This window comes from Ambystoma mexicanum, chromosome 10, assembly GCF_040938575.1.
Source record: "Ambystoma mexicanum isolate Mex_15411 chromosome 10, UKY_AmexF1_1, whole genome shotgun sequence".
NCBI classification, from domain to species: Eukaryota; Metazoa; Chordata; class Amphibia; order Caudata; family Ambystomatidae; genus Ambystoma; species Ambystoma mexicanum.
This window is the reverse complement of record NC_090932.1, coordinates 1,070,804,467-1,070,829,512: the sequence shown is the minus strand read 5'-3', so window position 1 is coordinate 1,070,829,512 and position 25,046 is coordinate 1,070,804,467. Positions and strand designations below refer to the sequence as shown.

General features: G+C 45.3%; 1 protein-coding gene across 8 annotated transcripts in view; it reads left to right on the top strand.

The window, feature by feature from the left end:
- RASSF2 (Ras association domain family member 2) overlaps window positions 1-18,153 on the top strand; it is a 466,003-nt gene extending 447,850 nt beyond the window's left edge. For all 8 annotated transcript variants that reach the window (XM_069618869.1, XM_069618868.1, XM_069618871.1 and 5 more), the window contains one exon: window positions 4,624-18,153. In XM_069618869.1, the coding sequence (XP_069474970.1) occupies window positions 4,624-4,693 (70 nt within the window). In that variant the 3' untranslated portion in view covers window positions 4,694-18,153. The remainder of the gene's footprint in view (window positions 1-4,623) is intronic.
- The last annotated feature ends 6,893 nt before the right edge of the window (window positions 18,154-25,046 follow it).

Genomic DNA, 25,046 nt, shown 5'->3' with positions numbered 1-25,046 from the left:
TGAGCTCATTATGGCCTCAGCCCACAACAAAAACATGTGCCATAGCACCTTCGTGCCCTACGAGAAACAAACGGAATATTACGGCAGAGGCAATTATGCCCCTTGTAATCCCGATCCTCAACGCACTACCGAACACAAGTGACCCTAGCGTCCTGGTAGATGCATATAACTCCTCAATGCTCAAAGCTATTGATTCAGTAGCACCACTCAAAATGCGCAAATGGAAACCTATAGCCCATGTGAACTCATGGTTCACCCCTGAGCTGAAAATGATCCGCACTGAAAAAAGAAAACTAGAAAATCTCTGGAAACTCACACCTCCCCGGAGAACAAAACTAACTTAATATCCATCTCCAACAAATATAAAAATGAGATCATCCGCACAAAACGCGAGACCTACAATAATAGAATAAAACAAGCAAGTTCTAGAACTAAATAACTCTTCACTATCCTGCGAGAAATGGAGACACCCAACCCTCTCATAGGCATGTGCCTAAAAGACAAACTTTGGTGCACAAACATTCAAAGCACGCTCACCAACAAAATTACCAATCTACAGACCAAAATAGCAGACAAACGCAGACTACCTACCACACAAGCAACTAATAAAACCCCCACAGAAGATCAGAATCCCCCACCCCCTCCCTCTCAGCCCTACGGATTCAAATTCTCTAATGTATCTGCACAAGATGTACAAAAAATCATTGCCTCGCTGAAACCGTCTAACTGCAAGGGTGATAGTTGTCCAGCCCAGATTATCAAGGATGTGGCTAGAGACCTGGCTCCATTCATCACCCCACCATTCCCACAAACTACAGACCAATCACTACGGTCCCTTTTTTGCTAAAGATTCTAGATAGGGTTGCATATTTGCAAATCCAGGACTACCTTGAAGCTAACCAACTCTTGGGCTCTCGACATCTGGCTTTAGACCTCAACATGGGTCTGAACCGACCCTTGTTGTCTTAAAAAGCCAGATTGACAACCTGAAAGACAAAGGGGGCTTTGCTGTCCTGATCCTCCTCGACTTGTCAGCGGCGTTTGACTTGGTCGACCATAAGGTACTCATAAGGTACTCTGTGAGCACTTGGAAACAGCAACCTTCATCTCCAACTTGACGATCACATGGATACAATCGTTCCTAAACAATAGGACCATGTGTTTCTTCTCACCTACCGCAGTAGCCAACCCCATACCAATCACCTGAGGTGTGCCTCAAGGGTCCTGCGTCCCGCCCATTTTGTATAACATGTTTACAAAGCTATTGTTTGACAAACTGGATCGTCTGGGTGTCACCTACAGCAACCTTGCAGATGACACCCGGATATTCCTACCCTTTACAGGCTCCTATGACATAGATGTAGTTAGGATAAATGAAATGTATACCATCATTCAGGCATGCATGACCACCCCTGGCCTGTACCTGAACGATGAAAAAAGACAACTATTGTTAGTTGGCTCCACAGGCAACCTAAACAAACTTGGACCAAATTACAATATATTTAACATAGACGGGAACAATATCCCAATTGCCAAAGTAGTAAAAACGCTTGGATTCTATCTAGATGCCACTTCAAACCTTAACAAACAAGTAAATATGACCTCCACGGCCAACACAGGCAAATTGATAAGAGCTTGCAGACCAATGCTATCCTCCGAAAGCTGTCTCACTTTAGAGAGAGCTCTCATAGGCTCCAAATTGGACTATTGCAACGGGCTATACTTGGGCGCCAATACAACAGTAATCAACAAACTGCAGAATAACGCTCTTAGAGCTGCCCTAGATATACCCCGAAACATATTTCAGCAACCAGGATACAACACAAGTGGCTCTCCATAAATGAAAAAATGACACTCAAAACTTTGTCTCACTTTCAAAGCACTGCATCATACAGTCCCCCCGCCCCCTATCTCACAGAAAAATTCACCTCGAGATCTTCCACACATAGATCCACAGATAAGTCCTGCCTGACAGTTCCTAGGTTCATCCTTAAAATATCCAGTGGATCCAGCTTCCCGGTCATGGCCTCCCAACTTTGGAACTCCCTCCCAGCTAACATTAGGACCATTCAAACATTTGACAACTTCAGGAGAAGCGTCATATCTTGGATCCTCAGTGAGAACTAAACTACTACTGTATAGTACCTGTGTGTAAACAATTTACCTCCTGTATTTGTCTATTATTTACGCATGTACTTACCTCTTTTGTTCTTGTCCACTACTGAGGCATGTACTTAACGTTGCCAGTGTCTTATATCCGTTTGACTGTATGCATTCTAACCCTTAGCTAAAAGGAATGCCATTATCATGTAACTGTACTTCAAAGCGCCCAGATACCTCTGGGTCAGTTGCGCTATAGAAATAAAATAAACAAACTCTACCTGGGGACGGAGACAGAGTTTATATTGTGCGCTTTGCTCAGTCTGGGCCTCTGCAGTGTACGCACTGCCACAAGGGGGCTGCCAGTCAACAACAGACATTGTGCATGTTTTCTTATGGTGAAGTGGCACCAACTCATTTCACATGTACTTTGAATGGAGACTGAAGGCCAAATTATCTAACAGTTGCACTGATGCTAAAAACTGTGCGTGTGCACTTAACACCAGTTTTGCTGCTAGAGTAATGCCGAGTTGAGGAAACGGCATAATGGTATTTGCAAAGGGGCAAAAAAGAAGCCGCCTGACTATGCTTGTTGCATCACATCAAAAGAAATCTTGCCTTGAGGGCCTATCTTTCATCTGTGTTTCATGGAAGTGCTTATTATGCAGAGTGCGCAAGTGCATTGGGAATCAGCTGTGGAAAAACGGTGTTCTGCATACATGTAGGAAAAGAGCGGCGGAGGGGGATGAACTTCAGAAGAAGACCGCTACGGGATGTCACACGAATCAGCAGCCTCACTTGCTGTTTTCCTCTCCCTCCTGCCGTTGAGATGCGACATTCAAATGCATTTGAATAGGATATTAAAAGACCCTTTCGATCAGTGGTCGAAGTGTAAAAAAACGAGCACTGGCTATAGAAATGTGGGGTAATCTAGCACAAAGAGAGGCTGCTTCGGAGTCTGCAAAAAAATGGCTGTCCTGACTAAACACACACAGACTGGAGAACCACCCACATCATACTGACATCACTCATCAGAAACACTACAGCAACAGTACACAAATCACTAGATGTACATTTTCAGTTATTTTAAACCAAAACATTCTATTACACTACCTTGCTTATTTTTAATAAAAACTAACGTAATATGTGTAACGTAACTTGAAAGCTACAATAAATATGTGTTAAAGCATCAATGAAGTCAAATAACTTTAAAAAAACATTAACAGATGGCGGCGCCATTTTGGGAGTAAAAATGGCTGACAAATTCATCGCACAGAAGAAAAAAAGAAAAAAAAAAGAGCACAAAAAGAAGTGTGGTGGGAGGGAAAATGCGTGGGCATGGGAGGCAAATTCTATAGATTTCACTTAGTGACGGGCGTTAAATGGGAGGGACACATAGCCAAACTACCATATATCCATCCTCATATGTGAACCTGCATTGAAAAGCATTACAAACCTCTATCCAAAGCCCCTATTTCAAGCTCTCGTGTTAAAGCTCTTATTTTAATGATGATAGTTTCTGCTTTATAGGTAGCGCTTTCAGCACCACCTAATAGCCAACACTAAAAAACGAGAGTGTGGCAAATGTTATGATGTTCGCATCTCCCCATACGTACCATTTGCTCTGTGACATAGGGCCTCATTACGAGTATGGAGGTAGCCATGCCGCTTTAAGCGTCATGGCTACCCCCATACCGGGTACTGGGTCTGGCAAAAGGGGACTTAATGGGCCATTCCAACCTTGGAGGGCCCGGAAAATCCCTTTCGCAGGATCCGGACCCAGTACATCCCCATCCCCATCTGAGCCCCCATAGGGCTCAATGGGAATGGGGAGGATGCTAACTACGGGCCCGTTAATGATCGGTGCATTTAACCTATTCTGTAGAAACTACTGTTACCAGGGTCCTTCTTATGACCAATTTTGTGAAAATGGTTTGTGCCAGATTCCATCCTGAATCTTTGTAACACATTATGGACCATTAATTGCACCCAGGCTCTTTCCGACAATTCTGTGCAAACTGCCTTTGCAGCTTTCCAGAAATTGTGGCATCTACTGTACCAACTATTCCTTAATTATGTGCCTGATGTGGCGACACATTCTGCAGCAATCTAAGCTGCCATGTTTTTCCCAGATAGCGAAATGTTGTGCATCAGTCTCATCGCTAAATTCCTGTTTGGAGCTGGTCACCCATTCTGTAGAATTGGTTTCTATTGGGGCCATCCTGTCGCTTGTGACCTTTCCTCTGTCATCTGATTTCGTCCTGGAATTTTAAACCAAACATGTCAGACGTTATTGCTCCAGGATTACGTCCTGGAGTTGATGACAAACTACGCAAACCGGTTTATGCCACTGGCTGGACACCTGTTCTGTACAAGTTATGACTGACTGATTTCATCTCTGAACTGGCGATCTATTCCGTCCAGATTTTGTGGATTGGTTTCTGAATGAGAGTTGATGTTGCCTTTGCTTTTTTGTGTTGCTTGCCCTTACCTCCGACATTGAGTATCTTCTTTTCTTCATAGATACTCCATACTCCGATTGACCATCGAGCAGCGGTTGCAAGAGATTGCAGATTTCCCTACGTGCATGTAGCACCCACATATCCTGGACACCACCCATGCCACCAGCTTCCAGAATATTCTGGATGGTTCTATGCACTTCTTTTGCTGGGAAGTACCACTGAGCTCTGTTGACAATGAAGGGAAGAAGAGGAGGAATGTCATGTCCGCTGGGCATGTGGGATGACCTCTTTCTTCTTACAGCTTTGTGGAGGAGACATTCTGCCTGGATTCTGCAATCCTGGGTGATTGTTAGAAGAGGAAACTGGCAATATTCTTTAGAAAGCATACTAACTCTGAGAAGAGAACGCTCAGTCCTTGCCACGCTCCTGCTGGATAATCGTGGCCCTGTGGCGGGTGGGATACATACGCTGTGGTGTTCTGGTTACTCCACATGCTGGGATCAAAGGGCCTCCTGCTCAGTGTAAGCTGGAAGGGGTAGTGCATCAATCTTGCATCAGCAGGTTCACCTGTGGGGACAGGCAGGTGCTTCTCAAAGGCAGGGATCGCTGGGGCGGAGTGGATAACATGCTCAGCGCTAGCCTGGATTGGAACCTGTTGTGCCCCCAGCTCTACCATACTTCCAGAGCTAGAGGACTGTTGGGGAATCCCCCCATCACCCCATACACCATGGTATGTTTTTGAACTTTAAAGACTGGGGCCGTTCACAAGCTTTCCATTTACAAAACCTTTTAATTGGATAAGCAATGTGTGGGGCAATGTCTTGCCCTCATTGACCTATAGATAGTGTTATAGGAAAGGCTGTAGACTTTTTAAAACAATTCTTTTTTGTGGTCTGCTGATTCCACCCAATGCCTGCTTTCATGCGCCTAATGGGTTGCAGTCATTTGCGCATCGGGAGTATTCTGCCGATTCTAGAATGTTCTCGCTAGTTCTGCTCCCATTGGACAGAGAGGATAAGAACTTACACTGTTCAGAAATCAAAATATCTGACCCCATGTATTTAGAATAAAAACAATAATTGGGTGCCAAAAAAAGACACCACAGCTAAGCAGGTGTCCCAAATGTGATGTCATGCTTTGGCTGTCGTCTGTGGTTGATGCAGAGGGATTTTATATCCATTACATATGATTTAACGCCAGCGCTCACTGTAATTTAGCATTTAATTCACTATGCATTACGGAGAAGGGCAACGGTGTACTGAGCCATGAAATAAATGTGACCTTGCATTGTCCATAGATGCATAGCTTGTTAATGGCAGGTTCCCTCTAACAGTGTAACCAGATGGGTTGGGATTTACATGCTTGATCCATCTGATAAAAACAGAACTGAGAAAAAGGGCGGTAAAGCTCAAAACAGACAGCAGGGAAAGCAGTATTTCCAAGAAAGATTCTTTAGCAAGTTTTGGTGGCTCATGGACAGCAGGCATTTTATTCGTCTGCCAGTCAATGGGAGGACACAGTGTCTGTTGAGAAATTCCTGCTACATTTGAAAATCTCTAATGTCCTACTCTCCCTCATCCCTTTGCTCGCTTGAAGTATGGCAACGTCTCTTTATTGTGATACTACATAGTCAGAGTCTGTTCAATGTGTTTGTTTTTACTCCTGTTCCCCCTTCAAAGGGGTGTCTCTCCGTGGGCTTGTTTTGTCCATACGAAAGCTCTATAATTATGAATTGATAGACCGTGCAACTTGGAGGGTGTTGGGTTGGTAAGTAGTGGGAAGCGGAAGAGTAGGACTTGGAAAAATTGCGACTGCCCTCTGTAAAGGTGGCATTTGGCCTGTAGCCCTCTTCCCTGTCCCATTACTTAATTGGAGGAATACAAAGGTTGCAGGATCATCAACCTTGATAATTGACAGAAAGGAAGACACAAAATTATGAAGTGCTGGAAAACATGAATACACATTTTACAGTGCAAAATAAGCCAGTATAGATATGCATGATGTCATTGGAATATTCCACACCAAAATTGGAGGTAGGCTTGGGATCCACTCCTAACCAATGGTGTGAAATAAAAGTGTGAGGCTATGACCAGCCGGGCTCCTTAGATATATCATGTCCCAGCACCCCTCTTACTTCCAGACACTTGGTTGCTACATTTTTTAGCAGCACTTCGCCCACAAGAAGAGGGAGAGGAACTGAGAAAATCTCTTAAGCCTCAAACATAGCAGTCTGAAACTATCTGCTCAAAGAAGCTACTGAGGTCCTGGTCCCCTCTTTGCCCTGACACAAAGTGACAAATAAGTAGTCAGTCTTCTGGAAGTCAGATTGTAATTGAAGGCCCCTCCTTTTCTGTCGATGACTGAGATGGAACAACACTGGCAGCAGAATCTCCTGGTTACCATGAAAGGCTGATAAGACTCAAGAGAAAAGAAGATCCTGTCCACAAAGCAAGCTCACACATAGGTTAGGGAATAAACCATACTCCCCACTCCCCCTAAGTATAGGTGGCGATAAGCACAAGACAAAGTACTCCGTAGGTTAAGAAATTCAACAGGATATCTACAGAAGGCTCAAATGATAAAGCCATGGTTAAATCTCAATAAGGAAAAGTAACTGTAACTGGAGGGTGGGCTAGTTAAATCTATGTAGCAACTGGGAGGTATATGCTTTGGTTAGGGAAACTGCTAACCACTGTACTCATAAAGTCTACACAGCAAGACTCTTAGAAATATCCTCCATGCAGAAAAGGGAAGAAAAGAGGAAGTGGGTCACGCCTCAGCAGAGACAGTTACTTTTTTGATAAGCCACCTCAAAGGACAAGTGTCTGTAATTTGCCTGTAGACTCAAGGGCTTTGAAGACTGTTCAATGCCCACAGCCAGATGCCTGGCAGACCCAGTCTCAGGGTTCCTCTCGGCTCAACATACATACTGAGAACTGGAGACTCGCCCAACTCATTTCAAGTAGAGGGAGGGGATTGCAGAACACACAAATATGGGAAGGGTCCTTTCATCACACACCCTCATTCCGAGAAACGGAAAACAAGGCATCCTTGTCCAAATCAGTACAACTATTAAAAGCAGGTCCCCCTCTCGCCTGATTTTCAGGGTGACTGCTCTAATCACAGGAATAGGTAGGAAGGCAAACTTCTGCTTGGACCCAGGCAGAGACATCACTCCCCCCCCCCCCACACATCATTGCATCTTGGCCGTGGGAGTAGAAACCTGGAACTTTCACATTAGACTGGGGCTTAAAAGGATTGGGACCGTATTCCAAAAGGTGACAGCAAATCTTTGAGATACCCAACAGAGAGAGAGGAAGAGCTTGAGGTGAAGGAACAATGTGACTTAGAAGAGCATCCATGTCAGGGTTCTCTACTCCCAGAATGCATTCTGCTACCAGGAGCCGCAGAGTCGCCTCTACCTAGGAATTCTGGGAGAAGACTATAAATTCAAGGACAATAGCCCTCATTACATTTTTGCCGGTATCCTGCCGGTAATTCTGGCGGAATACTGGCAAAACTGCCTTATTTCTGTCACCCAATATCCCGGTGTTACCAGAATTTTACAGGTGGCTGAGACGCTGGTAAATTCCCATTCCATGGACCCCACAGGACTCCATGGGATGGGATTGCCGGAATTACCGGCACTGATAGTACCTGTGCTGGTGATTCTGGCATTTATTTGCCAGTAGGGTCCTGCACTCCCGGCAGGTCAGGCCTGCTGGTAGTTTACTGCCTCCGCTGGCAAACTTGTTTTCTTGGTCTGAAAGAAATGCTGGTGCCGAAACTACTGGCATTTTGTTCCAGACCGGGGAACTCCTAATGAGCCCCTATGATTGGGTGGCCCCCATATTCATTTAGGGCTCAATTAACCTATTGTTGGTGCGGCTCTTGATTGCCTGCCTTTGAATCAGAGGAGAGAATGGCAGCAGATTTCTGACATTTCCACCCGTTTCCCACCAGTTGATGGCTTCTCCACTCTTTTCCATCTGCTCCGAGCCTGGTGGGCTCGCAGAGTGGTTCCTCCACCTCCAGTTGCTGGCATCTGTTTCGGTGACTATATGGTTGGGAGGGAGAACAAGTGCATCCTTTTGTAAGATTGTTCAGAGCCATCCACTGCTCAAATCATCACTGATATTCTGGGATACTGGAATCATCATGTCCAATTAATGAAAAGACGCGTCCACTGCCTGACAATGTTCTCTGTCGGAGGCTGAAGGTGTAGCTGGGCCCAAGGTGGCATGTACACTTCTACCTCAATTTCCCCCTGAGAACAGAGCCATTATCTGGCCCCACGGGAGAGCAGAGCAGCTTGAAGCTTTGACTGGAGGTGCCCATCCTATATCTGTGGGAGGAAGCAGCCATGTCCTGAGTTGGATATTTATGAACTTTAGGTCCCATGATAGGATCAGAGGAGATATTTCCGAGTTCACGTGCAGTTCAAGTCTTGTGAAGATGCAACTTACTAAACTTCCTTTGTATATGACGTTGCATTTACCAGCCACTCGTCTAGGTAAGGATGCCCGTATTCCCTTGGCGTATATCAGACTCGCCTTGAGTCCATCCCCTTAGCAACTGCCTTGGAGGTGGCTTTAAAGCCATATAGAAGCAGTAAATTCTTGTCTTTTACTTAAAACTCCAAACATAATATGATGAATATGAAATTAGGCCTCTTTCCGACAAAATGCACATAGGAAGTCGCCTTTGCCGATGAGTGCAATGATCTGCTGGAAAAACACTGTCTTGAACTGGATAGTTCTGAGGAGAGAATTGTCTTTTCAGCTCTATAATCCGACCCTCATGCTCGTGACATGTTTTCTACTAGAACATGTTCTGGGAAGGACCTGGTCCCCCTTTCCATAGGCAGGGCTAGGATAACTGTTATCTACTGTATCAAGACTTCAGTGCCCCGGATCATGCAGTTTCTGTTATCTGGATCGCTGAGGCACTGAAATGGCAGTTGGCCTCATTACGAGTTTGGAGGTAGCCATGCCCTTAAGGGCATGGCGACCCCCAAAATCGGGTCTGGGTCCCGCAAACGGGGATTTACCGGGCCATTCCGACATTGGAGGGCCCGGTAACTCCCATTTGCGGGAGCCGGAACCGGTACGTCCCCATTCCCATTTATACCGCTGCTACCATCCTGGTCTGCGGGCAGGTGCCACTCTGCACGCCTGGTCAGACCAGGCGTCCAGAGCGGCATCCGCGAGCAAACTCGGAATGTTGCGGCGAGGTAACAACGGCGCCAGTAGCACTACCAGCGCCATTGTTGCCTTACCACAACACTCCTAATGAGGCCCAGTGTCTCTAATTCCTGAGGATACTCTTCCAGTACAAATTCGATTTTGTATCCAAACCTAATTGTACTGGTGACCCATTTGTCCACCACATCCGATTATCAGATGGGAGCAAAGGAAGACGTGCATCCTACAACTAGGCCTTCCAGAATTCCTTCTCCTGAAAGATTCAGGATCACTGCCTTTGACAGAGAAGTGTGGCCTGGTTTGGAGGATAGGGCAGTGTGAACTTGTCCTTGCCCCTGCCTTGGTTGGCCCGCTTGTGTGACAAGCTGATGACTGGAGTAATCAGTGCTTTAAGTGGGGTGAGAAATCATGGGGAGGCGGCTGTAGCAAGTGTGTGTGGCCTACAGTGTTACCAGCATAGGACAACAAAAAAAGTGGCTTTCCCCTTTGTTGAGCTGCTTTTATTTGGTTTACTATCCCTTGCTGGGGATTTGAACCTGAGCCCTGCCAGAGACAAGCCAGTGTTGCATCACACTGCGCCATTTCATAGCTGCTGAATTTCTTTTGTTTCGTTCAGTAGACTGACGCACATAAAGCCTGTTACAGGCTACATGTGTCAGTCTATTGAATTAAAAAAAAGAAATCCAGCATCTCTGAAATAACACAGTGTGATATGACACCGGCTTGTCACCAGCAGCGCTCGTGTTAGAATCCCCAGCACGAGGCAGTAAACAATATTGTTGCTTTCCTCGCTGTCTGGTTGCTGTCTGGTCACTGGTCGGTGCCCATACTTGGTGAAAGTTTCGGGAGACTGCCAGACTAAGTCCCAGGAGTAATGCATCTTCTGTATACTTGGAGCCAGAGGCTTCTGTCTTTTTTGACAACCTTCACGCACCCTTCCCCCTTATGCTGTCATCAATCTCATCGTTCTCTGTACTACAGCAGACTGCCTCAGTTTTCCTGCATAAACTCTACCTTCCAAAAACGAAGTCCCCTGAAGCTAAAGCTAAGAGTATGTTGCTCTCAAAATCCATATCGGAGATCCATTCCACATCCTCAAAAAGCGGAGTAGAGCATTGAAGTTCCTTTAGTTCTGAATTGGAAATGTAAGTGGCAATCGTACATTGCAAAACTAGATCTTATGAAGGACATCTATACTCGTTGCTTGCAGCCTCTGGGACCGGCAAGGAAAACTGTGGTTGATCCCATGCTAACACCTACATACTTCAGGACATGACTTCTGGTTCCTAAGGATGTGGTCAGGCTAACGTGCTTGGCCTTTCTCATGTGGGAAATCCGTGAACGTGGCAGAACTCTCGTTTCCTGCCCGCCGCCCATTGGACCTTGCCCTGCTCCCTGAAGAATCTCCTGCCGACCGCCTGTATTGCAGGTAGGATGCCGGGTCCTGCCCAGTGGAAGCAAGTCTGTCAATGACAGGCAAAAACAGGATCAACTTTGAGGGAGGCAGTCCTTATAAGAGGCAGACTAAGAGCATGGGGAAGAGTTTAACATTACAAATAAGGAGAATATACAATTAATTCATAGTGTGTCTGCCGAGGGAGGTTGGCATCCTTCAATTAAGCAAGTAATGGGAGATGGGCGAGGCATGTGTAGGCAATATTTGTGCTGTTTTGTACTACCTGGTGTTGGATCCTTTTGATCAGGTTTAGGCTCCAGGATTTAATTCCAGTTGTGATAAATAATAATGTATTTTAAGAGCCCCCTATTTGCGAAGCCCATCCCACCCAACATTTGAGGACATTTATAGCAGGATGATTTGATCCACAGGCACATTTGTTTACCACTTTACAGTATTTTCCCTTTTCTAAAGCACTCCCAGATGCCACTAGATCAAATACCCTCTGCCCTTTGACTCTTCGATTTAGTTAGTTTCCGAGGGAACATTCTGCTACCTTAGCAGCCGCGCATTTCTATGGGCTCGATTGGCATTGCATGTTTGAACATGGTTAACCAATGTTATTGATCAAGTATTTGCTGAGTTAGGGGTGCTGCCTGCGTGCGTGGATGTGGGAGGTTCATTCACTCATCACAGGTGTTGTCTAGTGTGAACGAAACGGGTAATATGCAGAAATTAGCCAGAACTGTGATATTGTGCATGACCACTGAAAATGCTAAATAGTATTTGTTGCACAGACCGCATTAGCAATGTGTGATCCTGTACCTATGATTTCAATTCAGAGGTCGAAGTGAGCAGGAACTGATGGGAACCTAATTCCACTACTTTTATTTCTTGCTGTTAATAGTTCTTCTGATTTTCATAACCATTTTCGCAGTTCCTGAACTGTATTATTTCGTAGCAGCATACCTAATTTTAATTTAATTGCTCTTCTGCTCAGCTTACAAGCACTAGAGCGATGAGTAGGACCTGTTAAGATTTGCTTTCTAGCTCCGTAATGGTGTGTGGAGGACTTCGTGGAGAGCTGGTTCTGCTTAAAGAACCTTATTTTGTAAATGATGTTCTGTAATGGGAGAAGCACATATTCCTCACTTTACCAGCATCTCCAACAGCATGCTTCAGAACCTGCACAGGGGGCAAGGGGAAGATTTTACACACTGATTGGTCTTCATTCTAAAGTCAGGACTTTGGATCCTCCGCTTGAATTTGGCTGAGTTTCTTTTTCTGTAAAAAATAGGAATCACTCTGCCACAACTTTTGCTTGCACATTGACTATTTGAATCTGAGAGTGTGAAAGTGTTGTGCTGGAGTATAAAATGTCCTTTCGTAGTTGATTACTAAAGATCCCCACTTTGTCTCAAATTTCTTGAATACTTTGAAGTAAAACCTACCAAGTCCTCATGGTAGTTTTAACTAAACAATCTATTTTTACCAAAAAACTAAATTGAAAAATATGGAAGACCTCCTTTTTTTCCTTACAAAGCCTAGCCCCTTTACTATTTATCTTTCCCCCAACTGCTAAACACACGTTGCTCCGTACTCGCCCTGCCCCCCGCCCACCATTCCTCCCGACCAATTCGAATGCCTAGTTCCACTAGTTTTTTGTTAAATTTGTACCTCTGGTTTCATTCAGAACAAGAAGCTTGGATTGTGTTTGACGAAGAACAGATAGAAAAGGTGCCCTTTGTGGCTGAGTGCTGCACACATGCCAACATTATCCGTTCCACTCAAACACTAGCCCAGTCCTGGTTTCAACTTTGCATTCTGAGACTGGTAGTCATGGATTTCTCCAATATAAACACAGAACTACGAGTTTAAGAATGCAAATTGCAAACCAAGGACTGGTCTGGTGTCTCCCGAATGGTTGATATTGGCATATATGATGCTGTGCCATCGTGTGCCTGGGAAACCAGGCCCACTTCAATAATTTTAACTTGAAGAGAAGCAACATAGTTGTTTGCTGTCCTCATGTCCAGTGAACACTGGTGTATGCACACATATAGTTTCAATAGACGCTCATTAAAATAGTGGGCGCAGGGCGGGGGAAGCCATTCCCTACAACTTTCATTGCGGATGGAGCCCGCATCAGACAGTTTCTAAGAGGACACTTTCACATTGTTTTCAGAAGCCGCTCAAATGAAGGGGGAACGGTTGAAGACCAGTTTCTTTGCTTTCTCTAAGCTTTTACGTTTAAAATTTGCCAGAAATATTAAAATAAACTTTCACACTTTTATGCCTAGCTCTATTTCCCATCCATTAAGAACAGCCTGCCACCTAGTGGTGGGGCTGTAAACTGCTTAAAAGATGTTGAATATTTGGACCCCACCCCAATCCCCCAGCACCCCTAACGGGTCCTTTTTCTTTTCTCAGTGCCAACCTCAATTCTTTATTTTCCGATGCCTGTCAGGACTGGATCTTGATTTGTGGTGATGTGCTGCATTTTCCTGGGTTGGGATCCAGCACCTCAACCCTAGGAACATTCTGCCCGGGAGACCTTCTAAGTCTGTTATTTTCTTTTGATCTTTGATCAGTGCATGTCAGTGCACCTTCAGGGAAATATCTGCAAATATATCCAGTGACCTCTTGCCTCGTTTGCACACAAATTGCACAAAGATGTGGTCAGGACTGGATGGAAAAAAATTCCGGGGCACCAAAAGAGAAAGCCATCCAAGTTTGCAATACACAACCAATCATTAGGGTAAAATGCTGGTACACATGTGCTTTAGCAACCATTTGTGCTGCACAATGTGCACAAATGACCGACAAAACAAGTCCACTTTTGCGTGTGGGAATAACCCTTTTGGTATTTTCTGACTGGCAGGTTCAAGCCTGCTCCGAGATCCCTTTTAAGTTGCCAGCAATAGATGCACAGCAATGGAAGCATTGCAGATCTGCAGAGAGAAGCTGAATGCAAAAGGGACCAGGTGCGGAGTGCAATCTTCTAGCATGTGGTTGAGTAGCAAGCAGTGCAAGGGTGACATCACCCGAGTTCCTAGTCTGCCAAATGACGAGATAAAACCTGCCCCTGTTGGAACGATGCCAGGGGTACCTGGACCTCCCATGTTTGCCAACGGGCAAATGTGAGAACGCAGAGGCTGGCACACAAGTACATTTATCTCACAAGGTATTTTAAACATCTGGGGACTTGCCCAGGTTGACCTAGCGTGCACGTCTGGCAAGAACATCTTCCAATCTAGGGCACAATGTGTTAGCCAGCGACTGGATTCTGCTGTTGGGTGTGGGGTAAGAAAGTCGGTCCAATGACGAGTGCAGTTAGAGGCAATGTATCCTTCACTTGACGCCTGGCTGTGCCTAGCATATAGGTTGAGTCATTGGCTCAGTATATTGAAGCCTTAAAGCTCCATTCGGATGGGCTGTGGTGCACGGCCCCTGTGAGGGCACTTGCCACACGCTAGCATCCCAACCTTTTGTATCAATAGCAACCTTAACAATATACCTCCTTGCTTGGAAGAACTCCTCCCTGGGAGCCATTTCCAATAGGATTCGTGGGCTTTAGGCTCCCTCGGTTATTAGCCCTACACTGCTTTACACAATTATAAGGTATACCTGAATGGGGCAAACTTATGGGAGCTGCAGTGAGTGGAGAGTGGAGAAGGGCCACCTAAAGGGACGAACATGCATTTTTCTACTGCCCTTTGCATTTTCATATAAATATCTGAAGCAGCAGCTACCAGTCAAAGCAAGAGGTCGTGCAATCGCCTGCAAGCTGGCAATGAGCGAGAACCTATGATCCGTGACCACCAGAGACTGCCTGACGCCCCTACAGGCACTTCCTTTGACGATGGAACATTTGATGAGCATGCAAGTCTGCAGAATTCTGCTGTAGGCATAGGAGGGGCGCCCGTGGCTTTCACATTAGAGACTTTGTGGCTGGGAAACGACATGGCTCGACAGTCTCTTGCTTACTCGCTGGCAATTTTCAGTCCTTTTGGTTTTAAAGGTTCTGTTTTCGAAATGCACGTTACGTGCACAGTGTATAATGGTACCTAAATGCACACATCGGTTAAATGTGAAAAATTGCTTTTCTTTTCTCAGTTTGAACCCGACATGTACAGTACCTTAGTTTTCTACATTTTGTGTATCTGTGTAGATGCACGCCCTGAAGCACATGCATTTTCTTGAATGAAGCACTTTGCAAGCAAACGTACAACATATTTGTAGGAGACTTTTTGGAGATAGGGAGTCAAATACAGCTGTATTTGGTGTGACCGATGAGCCCAGTCACCACCCGCCTCATCTCCATCATGTTGCATAATGCAGAAGAATGGACAAGCCTAAACGTTTATTCTCCTCCCTGAAGAAAAACACCTAATAAACTTCCCCGCTCCAGAATACAATACCGCGGCATGGAATGTTGTCCTTGAAAATTGTTACTGCCTCGTACTTCCGGGTGTTGCACAGCTTTCACCCACTCCCAGAACTTTCTCATTCTGTTCACTTTCCTTCTTGCCTTATCAAGGGCCACTACACTCTATGCCCCTTACAGCCCCCTCCTAGGTAGCTACTCCTCCCAAGACACCTTTGGCCTCAGCCAGTCCTCCCACATCATCATCATCTAAAAATCCTGCCTAAAATTCATAATAAAAGACACACTCGGGTATGTTACCAAATACTTTTCACCCAAGTGAATCCCAACCAGTGTAGGTGCGAGAAGGCCCTGATTAATCTTCACCAACATGAGGAGTAAATTGTCCCACCTAGGACCCCCTCACTCTGACTAACATCTCTCACTAGAAACCCTCCACTTCATCCAGAAAACGTCTTCCACGATGAGCTCTTCTGCCTTCACTGCTTCAGACAGTCACTTCTTCTTGCATTTACTTCGTCTGCATCTTCACACTGTCAAGGTGGCAATGGGCATGGTTAAGGCTCGCTGTAAGGTTAGGGTTGAGGTCAAGGGTTAGGTAGGGTGAAGGGTCTGGGCTAGAAAAGAAGGGAGGTTACAGAGGCCTCTGACTGTAATGAGGAAGTCAATGTTAAAAGAAGTGAACAAAGCAGGAAAGATGAGCAGAAAAAGTGACGAAGTGAATGTACACCCCTTTCATACCAATTTCTAGTAACTACATTGCAGCTGTCAGTATGTCTTCCAACTCACCGTCATGCCAATTTCAGCAGGAAGTGGCCACAAATTCAATTCTCCGAAATTACACTGCATTGAAAAAAAACATTCAATTTGAAGCATTATTAGTTTCATTCACCCTGCGCTTGTAGCATGTGTTAACATGCTGTTGCGAGTTGGCATGCATCAGTGAAGCGTTTCTAAAACATTAAGGAAATACATGGCGACTGTGAGCGCCACAGATAAAATGTCGCTTTTGGACCACAAATTGTTTTAAGCAGGAAAATGTGACAAGGAGAGAGGGTGCGGCAGGAGGTGGTAAGAGCTAAACTGGTGTTGGAGGAGGTGGTAACATCAGAGGGAGAGTGGGTGGTGGTAATGGAAGAGGAGAGGGGATGCATGAGGAGGCAACGACTGGAGGAGAGAGTGAAGGTCACGAGGCGTTGGTGAGTCCCGAGGAGGTGTATACAGCAGATAGAAGTGACACAGCAGTGGTGGTAAGAATGATATTAGATGTGGTGGATGTGGAAACATCACCGGTGAAGGTAATAAGGATGGTGGTACAGAGGAGGTGAGAACTGGAACATTGTTGGGAGAGGAGGACTGCCCAGAGGAGATAGCACCTTGAGGAGAAGGCTGTTGGAGGTGGTAATCGGGTGAAGGAACAGCAGCCCAGGTGGTGACGGCATGAGAAGGACAAAGTAATCTCGAGGTGACTGGTATAGCAGATGATGGAGTAGTTTTACAGCTGTCTCTAGGGAACAGAGGAGGGCAGTTCCAGCATACCAGGGCAGCCCTAGTCAGGACAAGTTGGTGTGAGCAGGAACCGGAGGGGGTCAGGGAGGTTATCTTGCGATCAGAAAGGCGAGAAGAGAACATGTTAGCAAATGTCTCAAGTCTGCTGTTTTGCACTGGGTAAGAAAGTCGGTCCAATCACCTGTGCAGTTGAAGGTATTTTATCCTTGCTGAGCGCTGAATATAGGTTGTGTACTTTTCTCAATCTATGGAAGCACTAAAGGTCCATTTGCATGGGCCGTTAGACATGTGTTCCTGTGTGAGGGCCTCTGCACCAAAATATGATCCCGGTTTGGTTGAACAAACCTTTTGTGCCAATAGAAACCACACTCATAAAGTTCCTTGCAATTACTCCTACCCTAGGAGCAATTTACAATAGGATCTGTAGATTTTAGGCTCCTTAGGTTATTAGCACTGTACTGTTTTTGACAAAAAGGTGGTGTTACTGGATGTCAACAACTGGGAACGGCGATGAGAATGGAGTGGAGAACCGGCGCCCAGATCATGCACTTGTCGTCTGCCCTATATATTTTCAGACGAACAATATCTTCAGCAGCAGTTACCAGTTCAACCACTAGGAGGAGCAATTGTCTATAAGATGGAAATGGGAGAGAGCCTATCAACCATGACTATCCGAGACTGACTGACTCCCGGTAGGCACTCTATGACGACTTAATATTTGATTAGCATAACGGTCGCCAAAAATCATTCTGCTGTAGACATAGAAAGGGCACCTGTGGCTTTCAAATTGACTATTTGGGTGGGCAATTACACGTTTGATACAGTTTGTTTACTTGTTGCTATTTTTCTGTAACTATCCGATTGCTTTTTATGTTTTACTTTTCTGCTTTCTAAATGCACGTTACATGCTCAGGTTATAATGGTACCTAACTGCACAAATCTGTTTAATGTTGTTTCCGAAGTAATTTGTGAAAAATTGCTTTCCCTGCCCCAGTTTGAACTTGTACGTGTTTGTTAACGTTTTGTGTATCCATGTTGATGCACAGTCTGAAGCACAGGCGTTTTTTTCTTGAATAAAGCACTTTGCAAGCACAAGTTCGACACATTTGAAGAGAGATGTTTTTCAATGACAGTAACATTCAGCTGTATTCGGAGTGACCGATGAGCCCAGAGTCGTCCCTCCTCTCTAACCCTATGATGTTGCATAATTTGGAAGAATGGTCAAGCCTACATTTGTATTATTTTACAGGTTCTCCTCGGGAATGTATATTTTGGCAGCTGCATTTTTAAATCAATATAATTGCGTGTGTTTGAGCTCCAGCAACCTTCTCTCCAGTTGCTCCATTTCCGAGGATGAAAAAAACCAAAAGGGTTTGTGCGTTCTCATCTTGCTCAACCTTGTGGAACACTCTTTGCGCCCACTATTTGTTCCCTACGCAATCCTCTTGGATTCTGCACTATCCTGAAGACTTGGCTCTTTCTCAAGAATTGGTGATTATGTGTGTGCTGTTCTGCTGCCAGCACTAAGATGCCCCAGAGTGTGCATAGCCCTAATACATAGCACACAACGGGGCTGAACTCTGACCATTGACCAATATTGTGCCTAAAAGAGTCTACATCAATTGATTGGCGCAAACCTGACGTCAGTTCATCTGACGTGCCTGACTGGATTTATGCCCAACAAATGTTTTGCAAGTGTTTAAGGTGATATGGTCCAAACTAACCACTCTCCTCTAAAGCAGAAAAGGTTGCTATGACACGTGTCTAGGCATACAAGTACCTGCTAACTATGCTCAAATTGCCTGAGAGCAAACTGAAACAACTTCTAACATAAACACTTAACGTTACCTCTTGCTCCTCCGCCCCCAATTCCTCCCTCGTGAAACTCTGCCCCATTGTGCTGGGAGGAGAGCAACCAAGTGTGTCTGGGAAGCAAGACTAGGTGGAGCAACACAGGTTTCAATCCCGGTCCTGTGCTTAGTCTGGTCTCCGGTATTGGGCACGGAGTAAAAGATTGTGTCAATATTTTGCTTGAATGTCCATTGCCAAGCATTAGCCCCCTCCAGGCACTTCTCTTGCACTTGACATTCCAAGAAATTCGTTCAGGAATGTTGTTCACTCCTCCAACCTCTCCCCCCACTGCTGCCCAAGGGCTAGTGTGTGCTTCCGAACAGAATGAACCAAGCCCTCCTTATCACTAACACGCCAAACACCATAGCCACCAAAGTTTTTCCTAAAACTACTAACAAAGCTTCCTGTGCAAAAGAGCGCTATACATTTAGCATTGTGATTTGAGGTTTCCCTTCACGTGATCATTGAAAATCCCACCTCAAGCATGACATAATTTATTAGTCTGCTGAAAATGTTGCGCTCCCATTGGTTGGCGCTCTTCGTAATACAATTGACAAAAAAGCTCTGCCCTAATTGGACAGCGGCCCCTGAGACAACTGGGGCTGTAGCATCTCACCAAGATGGACTAATGGTGTATCGAGTGGAAATCAATGAGGTCAAAACTTTGTTGCATCCCATGGAACAGCACAATCCCTTCCCCATGATTGGCTATTTGGTTTTCTTCCCCTTGCATCTGCAACTCCTGTCTCGAGACATGCTGCCAGCTCTGGATATGACCTTCTAGTTGTCTGTTCACAATGTGATAAACCCGAAGGTGTCTCAATCGCTAGTCCCCGAGGATCTCTCAGGTGGTCAGGGCACGGCCATCACCTTTGGATCCAGACCCTGGGACGGGACCAGTGCGGGAGGATCATCTGGATGAAGGGTCCTCGGGGAGAGGGGGTGGGACACCTGATGGTGAGACGATATCCCTCTCTTCCCTGTAACACCTTTATCCCATTTTACCCGATGGGATATTTAGAAACTCGACCCTCCCCACCTTTTCCTGCGCGAACACCTTCTCACAGAGAGCCCGCTCTGGAAGAAAACAGCCTCGCACCCAAGCCATGTACATAACGTGTATTACTATGGTCAGGTCAGGCAATTATCGACAATGACTCACACCTGACTTCCATTACACTTCCCCACACTGAAAAAATGCGGAGCTTTAGAGCACACTCTGAGCGAGGTAAAAGACACCAATGAACAGCAGTTTTGAGTTGGCAGTTGAACAAAGGGAGAAAGACAGCCACGCACAAGAGGTTCGTGAGAGGGGCAACATGTTGACAGAAAGCTGTTACTTTCAAGGAAATTTCAAAGCAGAAAACTTAAGACCAGGAAACAAGGCTAATGAATCCTGTATTGTGTGTCAGAGATATAGAGGGTCCTCCCACAGAAATGACCAAGGCGGGTAGGAGCTGCAGACGCAGTGGTATCATCCTTGGCTCCAAGAACAAAGAAGTGACTGAGAACAACACAGGCGCTGAGTTGGGGAGACCAGTCTGTGTTGAAGTCAAGGTTGCAAGCAGCAAAATTGTAAAGTGAGTGCAAGAAGAAACATGGTTAAACGTGTGTGATGACGCGAGTAAAGCTAAATTGCTGGTGATATTTGAACATTAGAAGAAGAGATACAATACCGTTGACAAAGTGGTTTGGCACTGCGAAGGTGCTCATTCGAAGGTCTCTGTACGGCAGTTTGGCAAAAGGAAACAAAAGCAGAAGATACATGTGAAGTGAATTGAAGTGGTCGTGCAACGGTTTAAGCAAAACCCATTGCACATTCGAAAGTCTTTGATTCTGTTATCAAAAGGGGATTTGAGCCCCGATGAGGGGAAGCCATGGTCTGAGCCTGAACAAGGGAGACCAAACTGTAAATCTTGAAGAAAAGGGATCTGAGCGTGGATGAGGGGGATCCACGGTCTGAGACTGGAGGAGGGCGACCACCCTGTGAACATTGTAGAAAAGGGGTCTGCACCCAGATGAGGGGGACCTGTGGTCCCAGCACGAAGTAGGGAGAACAATCTTGAACTTGTGAAAGTGAAATTTTGGGAAAGGAGCTTTTGTGTTTTGTTTGCTGCACCAGGCCCTCTGTATTGAGAGACTGTCATTACAAGAGAGGCTTTGGGCAGAAGACTGTGATGTCTATGTGTTACCTTGTGGCCAAGAAGCTATGGTGTGTGCAAAGCCTGCATGTGACATCTTGCCCGTGCTGAAAACATGGGGAAGGTAAGCTAATGGCTTAACTATCCTGACATATCATTTCATTTGCGTACATTGTTATCCCACAACATTCTGTATTTAGAATTAAGGATTGGCAATAGCTTTATTAGTATAGGCCCTTTTATTTTGACAGACTGCACTAGGACTGCATTATTATTATTTTTATGGTCGTAGCTTGCTCCAATCCTTAGACATCAGTTTAGATAGGTGTTTTACCAAACCATGGAAGTTCAATAAACATCCATGAACTATGATCACTTGTGTCTGTCTTCACTGTTTGATACCATGCCTTCCTTACAACAATGAATAGCTGTATGAAAGAAATGTGTGCGGCTCTGCTCCTGGAAATTAATTTCTTCTATTTATTCATCTCAACATGGCAATTTTACCTCCAGACCAAATGCCCTGCTCTCAGTGGGAGCGCTGTGTTCACACTCTAGTTCTTAATTTTGGCTATGCTGCTATCTGGGCCTTTGCATTTCCTTCACAACCATTATGTATTCATTAATTTATCGTCTGGGAAGGCAGCTGCTGTCTTGAGCCCCATTGTCTTGGGAGGATAGCTCAAGGGCAATGTGTTCGCCTGGGAATCAAGACGACACGGAGCAACACACGTTTGATCCCCGGGTCCACGCTTGGAAACCTCTAGGTATTAAGCGCATTATAAATAACCTATTATATAATTTCAGACCGTGAGAAGTTTTAACCCTTGCAACAATTAGCTGAACACTGTTTGGTACCTCTTTCCATCCTGGCCTTGGCTACTTGCACCTTTCTGCCCGACAGCAAAATGAAATTCAACCAAATATCTATAGCTCAGAAATGTGGCCTGGCTCACTAGAATGGCAAAATCTGCATCCTTTGGCAATGGTGGATTTTAATGTGGCAGACCTCTTGTTCAATCTAACAACTACACCTATTAAAACTCAATCTACACCAGCCAAGTCATTCCAAACTATTCACTTTTATCTAATAGTGTAAGTGTTGTGAAAAGAATGCAGAGAGATACTTTGCTGCATGTTTGTTTTTCTATGCAGCCCTTAGCCTGGAAGTTCCTTTAAGTGTGGAAAAACAACATATACTCTAACTATATACTTTAACTACAATGTCACACCATGGGCTGCACATGACCCCTATGTCACCACCAAAGGTCTTTGCCTGTTTGAAGGAGTTTTCTAATTCTGTACTTGCGCACACCTTTAGGATGATGAACTTGAATATTTACACCCCACCCTGTTAGTTAATGTATTAACTAATAACTCCTCCCTATTCCTTTCCCAATCATCCTTCAGGATCCATATCTTACAAACACTATGTAAGCTCTCTCCCTGTGCTGCATACTCCTCGGATGTACAGCTCAGGAAAGCGTGATCACCATCTGCATTACAACCTAGCCAATGTTCAGTGTAGCTCTCAGGCTCAAGAGAGCCTCCCAGGGGGGCCAATTGGATTCCCTATCTGAACCATACGGTGTTGGGTCCCACCATTCCACTTATCAGTCTCTGTATGGACATGTGTCAAGAGGGGTGTGGCAGCATCATAAGTATTCTTCAATGTAACAGTTGTCATAGTTGGTCCCTTAACCCCAGCCCCTTGCAGAAACCAACAATAATTTTAAATTAACAAAGACCAACGAGCAATGCTACGAAGACAGGAACCTGCACTTTTACGGCATTACTCAACCACATGGGTACCCAAAAAAAACATTGTTGAACCAATCATCTTTGACCACCTTGCTACTTTCTTTTTCCATAGTTGTGTGGAGTGTGTGTAGGGCATTAATAGCTTCAGTCAAATCTTTCGGTGTCGTTTGAGGGCACAAAAGTACAGCAAGTGCTTCCGATCTTGGCGCACACACCTCCTTCCATAGCCGTGATCTAATCCATTACGTATCGATTCTGCAAGGTGGTCAACCAAACCGCTCATCGTTCTTACCTGATTGCGTTCAAACCCTGCTCTGTTACCATTGGCAAGTTGCAACAGTTCACAGATTTTGATCTGAAGCCATTTTGCATTGGCTCCAGTCTGGATGCCCGGTGCAAGCAGTGACGTAAAAAATGTAGCAGCTTTCGAAAACAATCTAAACTCTGCTGGTACTCCTGTCAGCCTGTCAGAGGATTTCTGCGAAAAATAATTGCTTCTTCTGCTCCTTTGTAAGTTCAGATACTGTCTAGTCCGCTTATGGTACAGTTCCTTAGCGTCCGCATGTTCAGCAAATGATACACAGTCCAACTGTGGTACCACCAGTGCTGGCGGATGCAGGGTAACAAGGGAACAAATGCGCACCCAAAGTGGTGGAAGCTGGGTGTAGGCCAAGGTGCCACATGCCCAATATGTGCCCCTTAGTGCAGACGTTCTTGTAGGCCCAAGAGCTCCATTGTTCTTGTGCATTTTCTCTTAATTCCCAATTTGACACTCCTCTCGATCTGAAATACAAAGAGTATTGTGCAAGTTCCTATGTTCTAAGAGGTTGCTTATTCTCGTCAATCAAAGTGATTGGGCCTCATTACAAGTATGGCAGTAAGGCAGCAACGGTGCCGGTATCACTACCGGCACCATAGCCATCATACCGCCATACTACGAGTTGTGCTCGCGAGTCTCGCTCTGCCCACCAGGTCCGACCTGGCCGGCAGTGCGGCACCCGCAAGCAGAACTCATGGATGCACCGTTATGAGCGGTGCCACTGCATCCGAGCGCCCCATTCCCATTCAGCCCTATGGGGCCTGAATGGGTGAGGGGGAGTCCCTTATTGCAGGCACCCGTGAATGGGCAATTACCGGGTCTGCCGACCTCGGCATGACCTGATAATTGCCCATTCACGGGTGCCGGTAAAATCACGGGTCCGGCGGAAGCCGTGCCTTTGTTACAGACACGGCTACCGCCAGACCCGTAATTAGGCCCATTGTCTGTATGTTACGTTCCCAAATCTAAGACAAGTCTTGTTCATGTGCATACCAACTTCTTCTGAAATCCCACCAATCCTTCAGCTCTACACCCAATGAGCCCTTACACCCACTCATCCTGGTAGAAAACTGCCCCTTCTATATGCAGCTGTGGTCTGGTCTTACACCAAGGCAACACGTGTCCTGTCTCATTTTTGCATGAAAGTGTGTGTTGTGAATGATAGTTCTACCCTTCAAAGTCCCATTGTCTCATAATGCCCTACTATATTCTCCAGTTCTTCTTTGTCTGCCAATTTCTTTAACTTAATCATCTTCATAAACAACATTGCCATCTTCCACCCTTTCCACCCATACCCTGTGTCTCTGGAACAGCCCTCTAACCCTGCACTAATCCAGCTGAACCAAACAGTGTGCTGTCTGTACTGGTACTTCCTGTGGGATAAAGTGGTACTTCCTGTGGGATAAAGTACTTGTGTGTGTCTGCCGAATGTGGAAAAGGAAACACACCTAACATGTCATTTGCCCTCTCCCCACTGCTCGCATGTGCTTGTACCACATATAATCAGTGTCTGTGTGATGCTCATTCCCAATTCTGCCTTAAATTATTTCTGAGTTCAAGACATTCCTCTTATTTCTAACAGCTGACACATTACTGTTCTGTGGTTCATTAATATTATCATCACTATTTCTAACAAAACCCCATACATGTTCAAAGGAAAGGAAGAGAACAAAAAGAAAGTAATAATTAAACATAGTATCCATGTTTATTATTCTGGTGTTCTTCTGCTGTGATGCTGGAGAAAGACGGTCTGATTTCCTAAAAACACGAAAGGACGTTAACAAAAAGTCACTGTTAACTGACTGTAACTTCCCTTGTGTCCCCCTTTTCTGCTCCTGGAAGAGGAATGGGGGTATTGTCGTTGTCCTTCACACAGTTGAGGTTTCTGTAGGTGTTGCTGTTGTGTGCTCTGCTGG